General features: G+C 41.5%; 1 protein-coding gene across 9 annotated transcripts in view; it reads left to right on the plus strand.

Annotated features, from left to right (window-relative positions):
* CPLANE1 (ciliogenesis and planar polarity effector complex subunit 1) overlaps positions 1-8,720 on the plus strand; it is a 173,225-nt gene extending 164,505 nt beyond the window's left edge. For 6 of the 9 annotated variants that reach the window (XM_079145731.1, XM_079145728.1, XM_079145729.1 and 3 more), the window contains 3 exons: positions 4,972-5,055; positions 7,643-7,818; positions 8,231-8,720. In XM_079145731.1, the coding sequence (XP_079001857.1) occupies positions 4,972-5,055; positions 7,643-7,818; positions 8,231-8,407 (437 nt within the window). In that variant the 3' untranslated portion in view covers positions 8,408-8,720. Of the gene's footprint in view, positions 1-1,556; positions 4,838-4,971; positions 5,056-7,642; positions 7,819-8,230 lie in introns of those variants that run through there. The other 3 variants (XM_079145730.1, XM_079145732.1, XM_079145734.1) reach the window with 2 other exon arrangements.
* The last annotated feature ends 5,952 nt before the right edge of the window (positions 8,721-14,672 follow it).

The raw sequence follows: 14,672 nt of genomic DNA on the forward strand, positions 1-14,672 counted from the left end.
AACACAGGAAAATTCAGGACCAAATGGCATTACACTTGAACTCTGTCAAACTTGCCAAGGAGAATTAATATTAATTTTTGTTAAACTCTTTCTTTCTACCACTGTGAAAATAACAGAGATACTCAGCTTACAAGAAGGAAAAGTTTATTTTGACTTACAGTTCGGAGAGTCCAGTTCACAGTTACTTGGCCCCATTGCCTTTGGGCCTGTCTTAAGGCAGTAAATCATCGCAGAAACACATGATGGGGGAAGCTGAATACCTGGTGGCAGCTAGGAGTCAAAGAGAAGAAGGGACCCAGGGTCCCAATATCTCCAATCAGGGGCGTGCTTCCAATAACCAAACCTCCTTTCTTTCTTCCTTTAGGCCCTATCACCTAAAGATGCCACCACTCTCCTAGAGTGGGGACCAAGCCTATGATACGTGGGCCTTTGGGGAACAGTAAAGATCCAAACTGTATCATTTTCACCCCTGGCCCCCAAAGGTTCATGTCCATCTCACAGTACAAAATACACTCACTTGATCCCCCAAGAGTCCCCATATTCTGAATAGCTCCAGCGTTTTTCAGAAGTCCAAACCGCATGTGATGGTACATACCTATAATTCTAGCACTTGGGGGAGCTGAGGTGGGGGGATTGTTTGAGCTCAGGAGTTTGAGACAAGCCTGGCTAACACAGCAGGACTCTATCTCAAACAAACAAAAACTAAATTAAAATGCTTTTTAAAAGTCCAAGTCCATAGTTTCCTGAGAATTAGGGCAAACTGAGCTGAGAGTCCCTATTAAAAATAAAAAAAAAAAAAGTTATATATATATATATATATCCAAAATACATGGCATGGGCAAACATTTTCATTTTTGATAAGAGAATAGTAAAATAGTAAGGAAGATTCAGAGCAAAGCAAAACTGAAACCAGTCAAGGCAGACATTAAGTCTTAAAGCTCCATGTCTGGCATATAGGGCACACAGTGGCATGATGTAAGCTGCAAAAGGCTTGGGCAGATGACGTGAGGATTACTGGTTGCAGCCCTCTTTTTCGGACTTGCTCTGCTCCCTGCCTTCAGCTTCCCTTGGGAGGCATTTCACATTCCTGGCAATTCTTAACTTCCTGGGGTCCCCATTGCAGCTTTGGCTTCATGTTAACAGCCTCACTATTCATCACTTTGTCAGAATCTACTTGCAGGGACTCAACCTGCCACATACTGTCATCAATTTTGAGACAGGGTTTCACTAAGTTGTCAAGTTGACCTCGAACTTGCAATCCTCCTGCCTCAACTTCCTGAGTTAATTGGGCATGAGCCACTGCACTGGCTTTGAAGTGAGTTTACACTTTTGAGCCTGTGATGTTATGATATGCAGTGTGATGCATGGGGTCTGATAGGTGAGGTCTTGCCAATTCCCTAGAAGCCCAGGAGGCATCTTCCCTATTGTCCTGGTGCAAAGTGCTCTTGGTTTCTTTTAGCTTTGCTAATCTCCATGTCCTCCTTGGGTGCAACTGTAAACATGTCGCTTTTCTCACCAAGTTGCAAATATTTCATCTCTTTGTTGTTTACTTCCAGTTCTCACCTTAAATCTGACTGAAAGTAGCCAGCAAAACCCATGCTGTTGCCTAAAGGTTTTGCTGCCCTGAAAATTCTTCTGCCATCAGCCTCCCTTAAGTTCAACCTCACACAAGATCTTAGGGCATGGACAAAAGGCATCAAAATTCCTTGTGACGTAACATGGTGGCGCCTAGTCCCGTTTCCAGGAGTCCTCATACCCATCTGAAACCTTGTGAGTCTGACCTTCACTGTCCACATTCCCCTTCCATTCTGGTCTTCTGAGCTCCCAGCAGAATCACCCCTCAAGCTCTGCTTACAGCACTCTAGGCATTCTCTGACCTGCTTCTCCAAAGTTTACCACACTTTCCCACGACCCAGTTCCAAAGGCACCACGTCATTGGTTATAGTCCAACAGTGGCCCTGCTTTTTGGTACCAATATTCCATGTTAGTCAGCTTTCTGTCATTATGACAAAATACATATAAAGAGAAAAGGTCTCTCTTGGCTCATGGTTTCAGAGGTCTCCGTCCATGATTGCTTGGCCCCTCTGCCTCTGCCTGAGGCAGCATACTGTATCACAGTGGGAGCTATGGCAGAGGAAGCTGCTCACCTCAGGAAGGGGCCAGGGTCACAGTGCCGCCTGCAGAGTATGTGCTAAGATCAACTTCCTTCCTCCAGGCCCTGCTCCTAAAGGTTTCATGGGTTGGGGTCCAGGCCTTCAACACCTGGGCTTTAGGGGGACATTCAAGATCCAAACTATAGCACACCCTTATCTTACACTGTCCATAAAATTAACTCAAAATGGATCAAAGACTTAAGTGGAAAACCTAAAACCATAAAATTCACAGGAGAAAATGGGAAAGTTGACATTGGCCTTGAATATTGAACCAAAAAAATAAACTCCCAAACAGAAATAAATAAATGGTACTACAACCAACTGAAAAACCTCCACACAACAAAATGAAAAGGCAACCCACGGTTTTGGGGGAAAAAATGTTTACAAACAAACCGTATATCAGGGGATTAATATCCAGGATTTCTAAAGAACTCATATAGGGGCTGGGGTTGTAGCTCAGCGGTAGAGCGCTTGCCGAGCACATGTGAGGCACTGGGTTTGATCCTCAGCACCACATTAAAAAAATGAATAAATAAAATAAGGGTATTATGTCCATCTACAACTAAAAATATATTTTTAAAAAAATAACTCATACAACTCAATAGTAAGAAAACATAATCAGATTTTTTTTTTAACAATACTTGAAATTGAACCCAGCTGCTCATGCATGCTAGGCAAGTGCTCTACCACTAAGTGATAGCCTCAGTCCTGAAAACATAATCTGAAGAAATGGACAAAGGACTTGATTATACTTTTCTCCAAAGATGATATAAAAATGGCTAACAGGGACATGAAAAGGGGCTCAATATCACTAATCATCAAAGAAATGCAAATTAAAACCACTGAGTCAGGCACAGTAGTGCACATTTGTAATCCCAGCAGTTTGGGCAGCTGAGGCAGGAGGATCCCAAGTTTGAGGCCAATCTGGGCAATTTAGTAAGACCCTGCCTTAAAATTAAGAAATAAAAATTTAAACGGTTTGAGAAGTAGCTCAGAGTTAGAGCACCCCTAGGTTCAGTCCCCAGTATGACAAAAGAATTCACATGAATATTTTAAAATGTTTACAAGTATGTGAAACTAATACTTCTAATAGTTAAAAGGGGGGGCATATTGTACAGAGTCCTTTTTTAGGGTGTTTCTGCTTTGCCTTAAGATAATTTTGAACTCAGTGAAGTTTAGAGTGGGCAAGTCCTTCCTTTTTATATCAGTCTTTCAATGGCAAACAAGCATCAGGGGACTTCAAACTGGATCAAAGCTAGGAGTTTTTAGAATTCTTATAATTTACCTAAGTCTTTGGAGCCCTTGTATGCTGTAGGTAGAAATGTAGGTTGGTGAATCATTATAGAAATCCGTATAGAATTTCCTAAAGAAATTAAAAATAGAACTATCTTACTACCAAGTATTAAATCAGAACCTCATAAAGATTTCTATACTCCCAATGTTCACTCCAGCATTATTCACAGTAGCCAAGATACAGAAACAGTCTAGGTGTTCATCAACAGATGATATATCTATCCTTATCCATGGTAGATACAGTCCAAGACCCTCAATGAATGCATGGAATTGCAGATAGAACCAAACCTTTTATATACTGTTTTTTTCACATACTTACATACATACGATGAAGTTTAGGCACTTGTTATTTATTGTGACTGTAAACTTTGCAGTTTGTGGTATGACAGCTAAGCCAGCAAATATTTCTTTTTCCTTTCTCACAATTTCACCGAAGATTCATTTTTACTTTATGTATTAGCAACCTCAGCATATGCGGTTTTTTAAATTTCCTTTTTGCATCAAGCACTTGACCATTTTACTTGGCATATCCAAATTGCCAGCATCACTGTTGTTGCACTTGAGGATCATTATTAAGAGTTTCATTGAACACAAGCAGTGCAATATTTTAACAGGAAGGCTGCTGAGTAACTGATGCATGGTTAGCACGTACACACTGAGTAGGGATGGTTAATGTCCCAGGCAGGATGGAACAGGACTGCACAAGATTTCATCTTGCTATGCAGTAGAGTACACAATTTAAAACTTAGGAATTATTTCTGGAGTTTTCCATTTAATATTTTCAGACCATAGTTGACTAAGGGTAGTGGAAACTGTAGAATGCAAAACTGCAGATGCGGAGGGATTACCATATATACACATGATGGAATATTAATCAGCTTTAAAAGAGGAAGAGATCCTGCCATCTTCCACATGGGTGGATCTGGAGGACATGCTAAGTGAAATAAGCCAGACACAGAAAGAAAACCGTTGCTTGTTCTCACTTATATGTGAACTCTAAAAGAAAAGGGCCAAACATATATAGACAATAAAGTGGTCGTTTCTGAGGAGGGGTAGGAAATGGGGCAGTGTAGGTCAAAGGGTACAAAACAGCAGATACGTAGGATCAACGATCCAGTATGCAACATGAGGACTGTAGTTAATAATAGTGCATTTCTTTTAGGATTTTTGCTAAATGAATAGATTGTAGCCATTCTTGCCATAAGAGGTCATAGGGAAGAATTGGCAAGTGTGTGACAAGATAGATATGTTAATTTGTTCCACCATAGTAACCATTTACATATACACACTGTACACATAATATATACATACACATCCATATAGACATACATATAGACATAAGTGTGTGTGTGTGTATATATATATATATATATATGACATGTTATATATTTTAAATACATAATACAATTTGGTGTAAAAATAAATAAAGCTTTTACTATTCACACTGGGGCAGGAGTGCCCTACCTTGAAAACGTTACATGCTCGGTTTCACAAAATTTTTCTCATATTGTATTTTCATCTCAAGATTTGCTATCCCGAATAAATCCTAGAGAAACCCATTGTGGTCTGAAGAGAAGGAAATTACAGAGCCATCCATGGGTAAAACAAGGTGAGAGAAAGATAATGTTAGTCTCAAGGTCTGTAGAGACTCCACAGGTAAAAGTTTATTCTGAATGTAGGAATATTAACCTTAATTTCAGAATGTTAATCTTAACTTCAGCAGACTTAGCAATGGCTTAATTTTTGTTATTCTTTCTAGATGGCAGTCATTATTTTTATTCAATAAAACAAGAGTATAGAGGTCTAGATAGCAAATCAATAGTAGCAGAGATGGAGAAGAGATGGGTGTTTACAACCTGTGCTAATCTGGTTGTCTTTTGAGTCTTGAAGGAACAATTCCAGCACCCTACCTTCACCGTTGGTTTCTTCTCTTTTTTTTTTTTTTTTTAAACTACAGTGTTTGTTCACATATGCATTCCCATTGTCTGCCCATAGATTTTTTTCTTTCAGAGTTTTTCAAATTTGTTCCTTAATGATATTTATTGAAATACTTAACTTGGAACTTTCAGTGGCATCCCAAAGTAGACTTTAACAGAAAACAGTCAAACCTCTTCAACTAGATCACAAGCTCTCACACTGGAAAATAAAGTGGCAACCACAGGTGCTTCCAAATGATGTTAACTTAGTTTCTCTTTCAGACTCAGGGGACTAGTCCAAAAATAAACCTCTAGGCCCTCTTAAATTTCCACCCCCTCTCTTCCTTCCCTTCCCTAGGAAGAGGCTTTTGGAAAGTTGCTGCCTTAGGAACGCAAATAAGTAGACCTGTTCATTTCTCACAGATATGAAAATTATCCTTAAAGGCCTCTCTCAGTAGTGTGCTGCTTCACACTAAGGAATAGAAAGGTGATGCATGAACTCAGGTTCTGGGTAGGTCATCTTCCACATCTTCGGCAAATGACGTAACCTCTCTAAGCTTCACTTTCCTCATTTTCAACATGGAGACAATAACACTTTCCCCAAGGATTGTCATGAAGAACATTCACTCAGCACCCATCCAGGGAGCTCCTACTTCATGATGGCACTTCAGTCCTGGAGTGCACAGTGACACAGAAGGGAGAGGGTGGCTGTTTAGGTGGGGCTGGCGTTAGCTGGAGTTGCTAAAGGTCTCTTTCAGAAAGTGATGTTAAACTCCAGATCTTGCATGATGATAAGGAGATAGATGGTATATAGATAAAGCAAAACAATTACAGACGAAGAGAACAGCAAATTCAGTGCCACCAAACAGAAACAAAGTTGGCATGACAGAGAAGATCCATGTGGAAAAGTGGCCAGAGGTATGGTTGTGGAGAGAGGTTAAATACTACAGGCTAAAAGGAGTTTGGATTTTATCCTAGATTCGTGAGGCTCCACTAGAGAAAATTAAGCATGTAGGTAATATATTTTATGTTTCAGAACATGCAGGAGAAGAAGAACAGAACTAGACAAGGAGAGAAAGATTGTGTAGATTAGGGTTAAAACAATAAAAATGGGGAAAATTCATTAGATTCAGGATATATTTTGAAAATAGACTCAATTAAGATGTACTGAATGGAGTAGGTATGGGGTATTTAAGAAAGGATGAGGGACAATGGGACTTTAGCCTGGGCATTTCCTGGGATGGGGAATTTTAGGGGTAAAATAGGTTTTGGTTTGGACATGTTAAGATTCAGGTGTTTATCGCCCATCTAAGTGAAGATGTCAAGAAAGAGTTTTAAGCTCTATGAGGCTGGAGGTTGAGGTTTGAGAGAATTTTCAGCATGTAGATATTTAAAGCCAGGGAATTCAGAAGAGGTCAGCTGGGCAGAGTATAGATGTGTAAGAGGAAGCAAAGACCAAGCCTGGGGCTCTCTGGGAACTTGAAGGGACTAAATGTTTGTAGAGTGCTTACCCACACTAAATGACAGGTTGTGTGCTATCATTGTTTCTGTGGGCTTATTTCTTGGAGGTATCTTGGCTTCAAGCACACAGTTTGTAGAGCCATAAAAGGCCATGTGGGCCCCAAATTCATTATTCTCATCTCTTTTTCTTCCTCTTCAGGGAGCCACATGGCTGCCTCTGGGCAGCCTAGGTTTACTCCCCATCTTAACCCATGTCTTGGGTGTCTCTGTAGGAGGCCACCTGAGTGAGGGTAGAAGGTGCTGCCAGGGCCTGATGCCATGAGGGGCTAAGCTGCCCTAAGCACTGTGATGAAAGTTCCAGCAAATAGTTGACATACGTGGTAAGGAGGAAGAGAACAATGTGTTGTCACCATGCTTACCCTGGGGCTTGTGCCCAAAGGCAGGCTGAGCACAGACATCTAGAGTACATTGCAACTGGGAAGCTGCCACAGGAGTCCAAGAGGCAAGAAAGCCCGGCTGTCCACTCACCCAGCCTGTATTGAGTTCTTCCCAGTTCTGTCTGTGATCTCCTCCCTAGACGTTCTTGTCCTCAGTAATACCTTTATACTTAAATGAAAAGAGGTGGCCAGAATTTCCATCTTACATAGTGACAGGACAGGAATTGTTGGAACTCTACAGTGAAACAACTCCAGACCATGTGATCCAAATGTTAGGTAAAACTCATCTGCCTTGGCTTTGACAGTAAAGTCACAATAAAATAATAATTGAATTGATGAATCAATCAGTTCCAGTGTATGTTTTGTCCTTCTCTCTTAAAAGGCTTTGGTGCTCCATGTCATAGCCTACAGCCTACAAAAAAACATGGATGTGCTGGGCTTGCATCTCAGACAAAGCAAGTGCGTATAGAATACGAGAGAGAGACCCTGACGAGTCCCTGGACGCTGTCTCCTGAAATCCACCGAATTCTTCACGAGAGTCATGGTTCCCTTCTGCAAGTGAGCACCGTTCCAGTCCTGAGTTGGTCTAATGACTGCTGTGTTCCTCCATGGTTTACTATTGCTGTTATTGTTGTTTGCTTTCTGTAAGATGTGGAAATACTGGATGATTATTTAAGTCAGTTTGAAATAATCATTCAAAACATCCACCTGTGGTTTAGTATTCCATTGTTTATCTTTCAGAATTCTGGTGCTTGTATTTTCTTTTTCATTAAAAGCAACAAATAACTATCAAAATCCATTCTGCCCACTGTTCAGGTCTTGTGCCAGGGTAAATGTCAGATGACATCCAGCTGGCTGTCAGTTGGATGTGCTGGGCAGCCACAGCCCTGAATCCCTTCACCTTTCTCCCAGCGTTTTGATAGACGGGGCAGCTCTGCTACCACAGCTGACTGTCTTCTCAATTCCACAGGACCTGTCACACACTGAAGAGGAAGAGCCTGAGCCTCGTCTAGAGATGGCTGGCATGGACAGCATGTCTGAGAGCACTGGCAGCATCCTCAGCAAGCTCGACTGGAATGCCATTGAAGATATGGTGGCCAGCGTGGAGGACAAGAGCCTGCCTGTCCGCTGGGCGATGGACCTGTAAAATTTGGATGTCATCCTGTGTCCAAGCACCAGCAAGCATCTCATGAAAGTACCTCTGAAAGATTTGAGGGTTTAGGAGAGAAACATGAAGGAAGCAAAGTGAATTTACCACCTACAGCCATATTATTTCCTGGATTAGTCATTTCAAGAGGGAAAATAAACATTTCTCAATAATTTTGTCTTTATAAGGGGAAAGGTTATTTATAATAGATGTACTATGTCTTTGCATTTGGCATATCTTTAGGCATAATTTAAAAACAGATAAGTACCTTTCAAGCCATGTTTGCATAATAAACTACTTTCAGTAAAAATAATATATCTTGCCTCCTACTTTACTATATTCTGTGTTCTGAGAATGACCTATGGTAAACTTAGTGAAAAGAATTCATTGAGAAGAAAGAATTTTGTCTCACCTGAAAAACTCAATAATGAATACTATTTTAGAACATATCCTTTCCAGGCAAGGCGGCACATGCCTGTTACCCTAGCCACTGAGGAGGCCGAGTCAGAAGATCACAAGTTCAAGGGCAGCCTATGCCTCAGTAAGACCATGTCTCAAAATTAAATATAAAAAGGGCTAGGCTATTAGCTCTGTGGTAAAGTGTCCCTGAGTTCAACCTCTAGTATCAGAAAACAAAAGCAAAACAAAAAATAAATTACTTGTGTAATGTTTGGTCTTGGAGTGAAAGGGGACCAGCCACTTCACACTGATCTTGAACTTCTAAAAAAGCCAAGTTTCATGTAGCACTAGAGATCTTCTATCTTCTGCCCCACAACCTGACATTTTTGATGGAAAAAAAAACAGGGAAAGAGAGAATATGAATCTGTTCTCAACGGCTCATCTTAACCTTGTAAAAACCATGGTTTCAGAGGCCCATTAGTTTTTACAACTATATTCAGTTTCAACTAAAAACTAGGGTCCTTCAAACACTTGTTTGTTGGTATAGTATCAAAGAATCCTAGTTATTCCTCCTTTTCCAGCTCTGTGTGAAGCCAGATTTTCTCCCATTTATTTTAACCAAAAGAACATATAGCAGGGCCGGGACTGGGACTCGGTGATAGAACATATGCATAGCACATGTGAGGCACTGGGTTCGATTCCCAGCACCACATAAAACTAAAATAAAGGTAAGAGCATATTGCCCCAGGATGAGTGAAGAAGCAGGTGTGGGAATTTAGCTGCTAACATTAAAGAGATTTGCGGACCTATAAAATAATGCCATTCTAATTTTTTTGAAAATAGTTTTTGAAAAAATATGATATTGAATGGGTATTAGTCATTTTTTAAATTTTTTCCACATTTTATTGGTGCATTATAGTTTTACATAATGATGGGATTTGTTATTACATTTTCATACATGCTCATGAACACTATCTTAGACAATATCACTATTATAGTCTTTTAAAATAATACTTAATTTTAATTACAGTATAGCCACATAAAAGCTCTTTGGGGTTCTCCTTAGTGTAAGGAGAACAAATTTGGCAAATGCTGCTTTAGGATTAGTAGGAGGAATCCTTGGTGTATCAGGCTATTCAGATCAAATGTCACTTGAAATTTCACAGTTCTTTTATATTTCATACTCCCCACAAATGAACTAGTCTTAAAATAGAATAATTCCTTTTACCTCAAAGTTGTTTTTTTTTTTTTTTTTTTTTAAGGAAATTGTTTTCAGAGCGTTTTCATTTCTTCCTTGATCTAAGTTTCTATCTAGTATTTCCCTCAGTCTGAAGATGAGGTTTTTTTGTTTTTGTTGTTTTTTCATGTTGGCGGTACTGGGGGTTGAACCTAGGGCCTCGCACATTCTAGTCAAGTGCTTTTCCACTGAACTGAACCCCAGCCCAGCAATTGTTTTGTTTCTTTGTGTTGAGGATTGAATACAGGGCTTCACACATGACAGACAAGCACTCTACTACTGCACTGCAACCTTGACCCATTTGTTTGTTTTTTGGGGGAACTGGGGGTTGAACCCGGGTGGGGGAGTTCTACCACTGAACTACAGCCCTAACACTTTTTAATTTTGAGACAGGGTCTTATTAAGTTGCTAAGGGCCTCAGTAAGTTGCTGAAGCTGGCTTCAAACTTGAGGTCCTCCTGGCCTCAGTCTCCCCGTCTCTGGAATGACAGGTGTGTGCCAGCACACTTGGCTCCCAGACCCATTTTTAAATTTTATTTTGAGACAGTCTTGCCAAGTGCCCAGGCTGGACTTGAATATGCAGTCCTCAGCTTCCAGAGTAGCTGGATTACAGGCCTGTGACACCACAACCTGCCCAGCATTTCTTTTTTGGGGGGTGTCGGGGTACTGGGGATTGAACCCCGGCACTGAGCCACATCCCCAGCCCTTTTTTGTACTTTGTTTAGAGACAGAATCTTACTGAGTTGCTTAGCACCCCACTGTTGCTGAGGCTGGCTTTGACTCTCGATCCTCCTGCATCAGTCTCCCAAGCTGCTGGGATTATAGGTGTGTGCCACCAGGCACAGCTCCAGCATGACATAGTGCACATCTTTGGCAATTCTGTCAGGATTCATTGAGGCAAGTATAGCTTTATTTCACCTTGGCTTTAATTTTTTAAAACTGTTATTTAAGGAGCACAGCATCTTAGAAACCTTATTTAAGGTACACAGCAGTGATACAGTGATTACCATGGCCCAGTAAGTTAACATACCCATCCCTTGCCCCTGTGTGTGTGTACAGTACAGTATTACCAACCACAGTCCTCGTGTACGTTAAGGCCTGAGTCTATTCAATGTGTTTTATTGTTTTAAAACTCCATACATAGCGAGCACAGTGGTGCTCGCTTGTAATCCTAGTGGCTCTGCAGGCTGAGGCAGGAGGTTCACAGTTTCAGACCAGCCTCAGCAACTTATCAAGACCCTAAGCAACTTAGTGAGACCTTTCTCAAAATAAAAAATAAAAAGGGCTGGAGATGTAGCTCAGGGGGAAAGCACATCTAGGCTTAATCCCCAGTACCCCACCCCCCCAAAAAAAAAAAATCCGTATGTAGGAGATTCATAATGGCAGAGTAGAGAAAGGTGGTAGGTCCAGTTTCTCCATGGCTGGAGAGTCAAGCAGCAGGAATGCCAGTTCTCAGGGAGGTGGGCAAAAGAGGGAACCCACTGAAGTTCAACATCAGATAGTCAGAGACTTAGGGACCTAGAAATTCTGGGATGTTAAACAAAAAACAAGAAAGTACATTGGAGCCAAGTTGGTGGCATCATCAGCAATAGTACTGGTTCCATTCACAGAAAGAAACAACAGACAAACTTGGCATGTAAAAACCTGTAGATCAGAAAAGCAACCTGAACTTAGTTGATCCAGAGCTTACATGGCCAACTGGTGTTTGGAAAGGGCTCTATATTTCTGAACTGGCAAGTGAAGACGTGAGGCAGGAGCCATCTTGAGGAGGTCACACTGCAACTTGCTACTTTGGGAGCCTAGACCATAGTAAATATGGCTACACTGCCCTGGGTGGCCACCAGGGTAGCCTAGGGTGTGCTTAGCAGAACATGATGGAAACAGGCACAGTGAAGACTGATACCCAGGGGCATTCAAGTCAGAGATACGGAGGGGATGCAACTCCCTTTCCTTTGCATCTGGCAGCTCACGTGACCAGGCAAACTGATGACACTTGGAATCTCAGCCTGGGAACCACGTTCGTGGGCCAAGGAATGTGTGAGACCTGTGGAGGGTTGGCTTCCCCAGTCCATGAGTAGAAATTTTGGGAAGCCCTGGAGAGATCAGCATCTGCCCAATCCTAAGAGTGTGTTGGTCTAATCTCTCCAGAGCAGATACCATCCAACAAAGTCCCAAAGACCTGAGAGTGAAACTCCAACCAATAGAACTTCCCATTTAGAAGCCTGCTGCTGCCCAACCCTGGGAGTGCTCTGATCCATTCTGTCCAAACAAAACTTCAATCAAGAGTGCTTCCCGTTCTGTCCTATTACACTGTGACAGGGGAAGCTGAGAACTAGTTCAGCCACCTGCAGTTCCAGACCACTCCAGCTGCAGCTCAGTGAGCAGCACGAAGAGAGGAAGGGTTGAACAGGCCCCGCCCTTGCTCGCTGTCACCTTGCACAGCCCAAGAAGAAACAAGGGCAGTCTGGCATAGGCAGTGAACATTCCTTGTCAACAGTTTTGGTCACCTCAGCAGAAATGCAGAGACAATTCATTTTTCTTTTAGAATGCCCCCCGGGGCTGGGGTTGTGGCTCAGCAGTATGGCATGCTCACCTAGCATGTGTGAGGCACTGGGTTTGATCCTCAGCACGACATATAAATAAATAAAATAAAGGTATTATGTCCATCTACAACTAAAAAATATATACAAAAAAAAAATCCCCCCCAACTGTGTGTGTGTGTGTGTGTGTGTGTGTGTGTATTCTTGCTGTGTTGATTGGTTCATGAAATATATATACATTTTTTCTCTTTTCATCATTTTTTTGTTGTTTTGTCTTTTGAGGGGTTAGGATTAATTAGGGTTGATTTGTTTGTTTTGGCACTGGAAATTGAACCCAGGGGTGCTTAACCACTGAGCTACATCCCCAGCCTTTTTTATTCTTTATTTTAAGACAGGGTTTGCTATGTTGCTTAGGGCCTAAGTTGCTGAGGCAGGCTTTGAACTTACAATCCTCCTGCAACAGCCTCCCAAGCTTCTGGATTACAGGCGTGCACCACTGTGTAGGATTTATTATTTATTGCACGGCTAGGATTTATTGTTTATTTTGGGTTTTTGTTTCTCATTATCTCCTTTCTTTTTCCTCTAATAGCCAAATTCTCCTTTTCTCTCTCTAAACATATATATTTATTTTGTGTCTTTACTTTTTTCTCCTTCTTTATAACCATCACTGGCTACATCTCTTCTGTTTTCTCTCCACTCATATTTTGAATATTCTAAACATTATTTTACCTTCATATCACATTTCATTTTATCACAATAAACTATTTTTACCATCTTTTAGAACTGTTTGGTTGGTAAATTTCTGCCCCCACCATTTTGTTGTAGTTATTAGCACTGTGGATGGCATGTTTGATACCTGCTGTTTATGTCAATGCCAGATCTAGTTCATGGTTATTCATTGTTGTTGCCATTGGCAACTGCTGCCATTCCTGTTTTTGTGGTAAGTAGTATTATAGGTATCATAGTAGGCACTGGGTATTTTATTTTAATGCTGGATGGTGTTCACTGCTATTGTTGTTTGTTCCCTCATTTTCTGTGAGGTTCTGTGAATATACTGGGACACTACAGATTCATAGGGTAAAAACTCTACTGCTGAGCTACACACAAAACCCAGCCAAGAGACAGTGCACCTTGCCCCACACACTAACCACACACCAACTTCAATAATACTTTAAAGAATAGGAGAGGGAACAAAAACCCAAATCAATGACCCTAATAGGAATGGGCTAGCCCCCTCATGACCATTTATTCCTATAGTGCGCGCGCGCGCACACACACACACGAACATAAACACTGTGAATTCCACACCTACAAGTGTTCTCAATTTAGATTGCTTCCAGCACCCACGGTTAAGGTTTGGATATGTGCTCACGTGTTAATACAGGAATATCCAGAGGTGAAATGAATAGATCATGAGAGCTGTGGCCTGATCAGTCCATCCTCGTGCGAATGGACTAACTGGGTGGTAACTGTATGCACGGGGCATGGCTGGAGGAATGGGTCACTGGGGGGTGATCCCTGCAGTGTACATCTTCCCTGCGACCCCTCCCTCCTACTTCCTGGCCACCATGGATGGAGCAGCACTCCTCCACCATGCCCTTCCACCATGATGTGCTGCCTCACTTTGGGCCCAGAGCAATGGAGTTGGCGTACCATGGACTGAAACTGTAACTATGAGCCAAAATAAACTTTTCATTCTCTAAGTTGTTTTTATCTGGCATTTTGGTCACAGCAACAAAAAACTGTATAACAAATAGGTACTGAGAAGTGATGTCTGTGCTGTGACTAACCTGACCTTGTGGTTCAGAAGCCTTTGGAACCTTTGCAGGAGAAGTCTGAAAAAAGTTTGGAAAGGCATTCTACGTTATAAGCAGAGTGTAATAGGTTATTCTGATGGGAGCTGAGAAGACCAGAATGCTGATAGGAATGCAGACAGTTGAGATTGTGCTCATGAGCTTTATCGTTAGGAGCAGAAAACTATGGTTTGCATATAAGGGGTTTCAGAAAAGCTCCCATGTTCATGCAAGAATACTCAGAAGTAAAATGATTAGATTATGAGAGCTATAACCTAATCAATCCATCCTAGTTTG

This window comes from Sciurus vulgaris, assembly GCF_902686455.1.
Source record: "Sciurus vulgaris genome assembly, chromosome: 6".
Classification (NCBI taxonomy): Eukaryota; Metazoa; Chordata; class Mammalia; order Rodentia; family Sciuridae; genus Sciurus; species Sciurus vulgaris.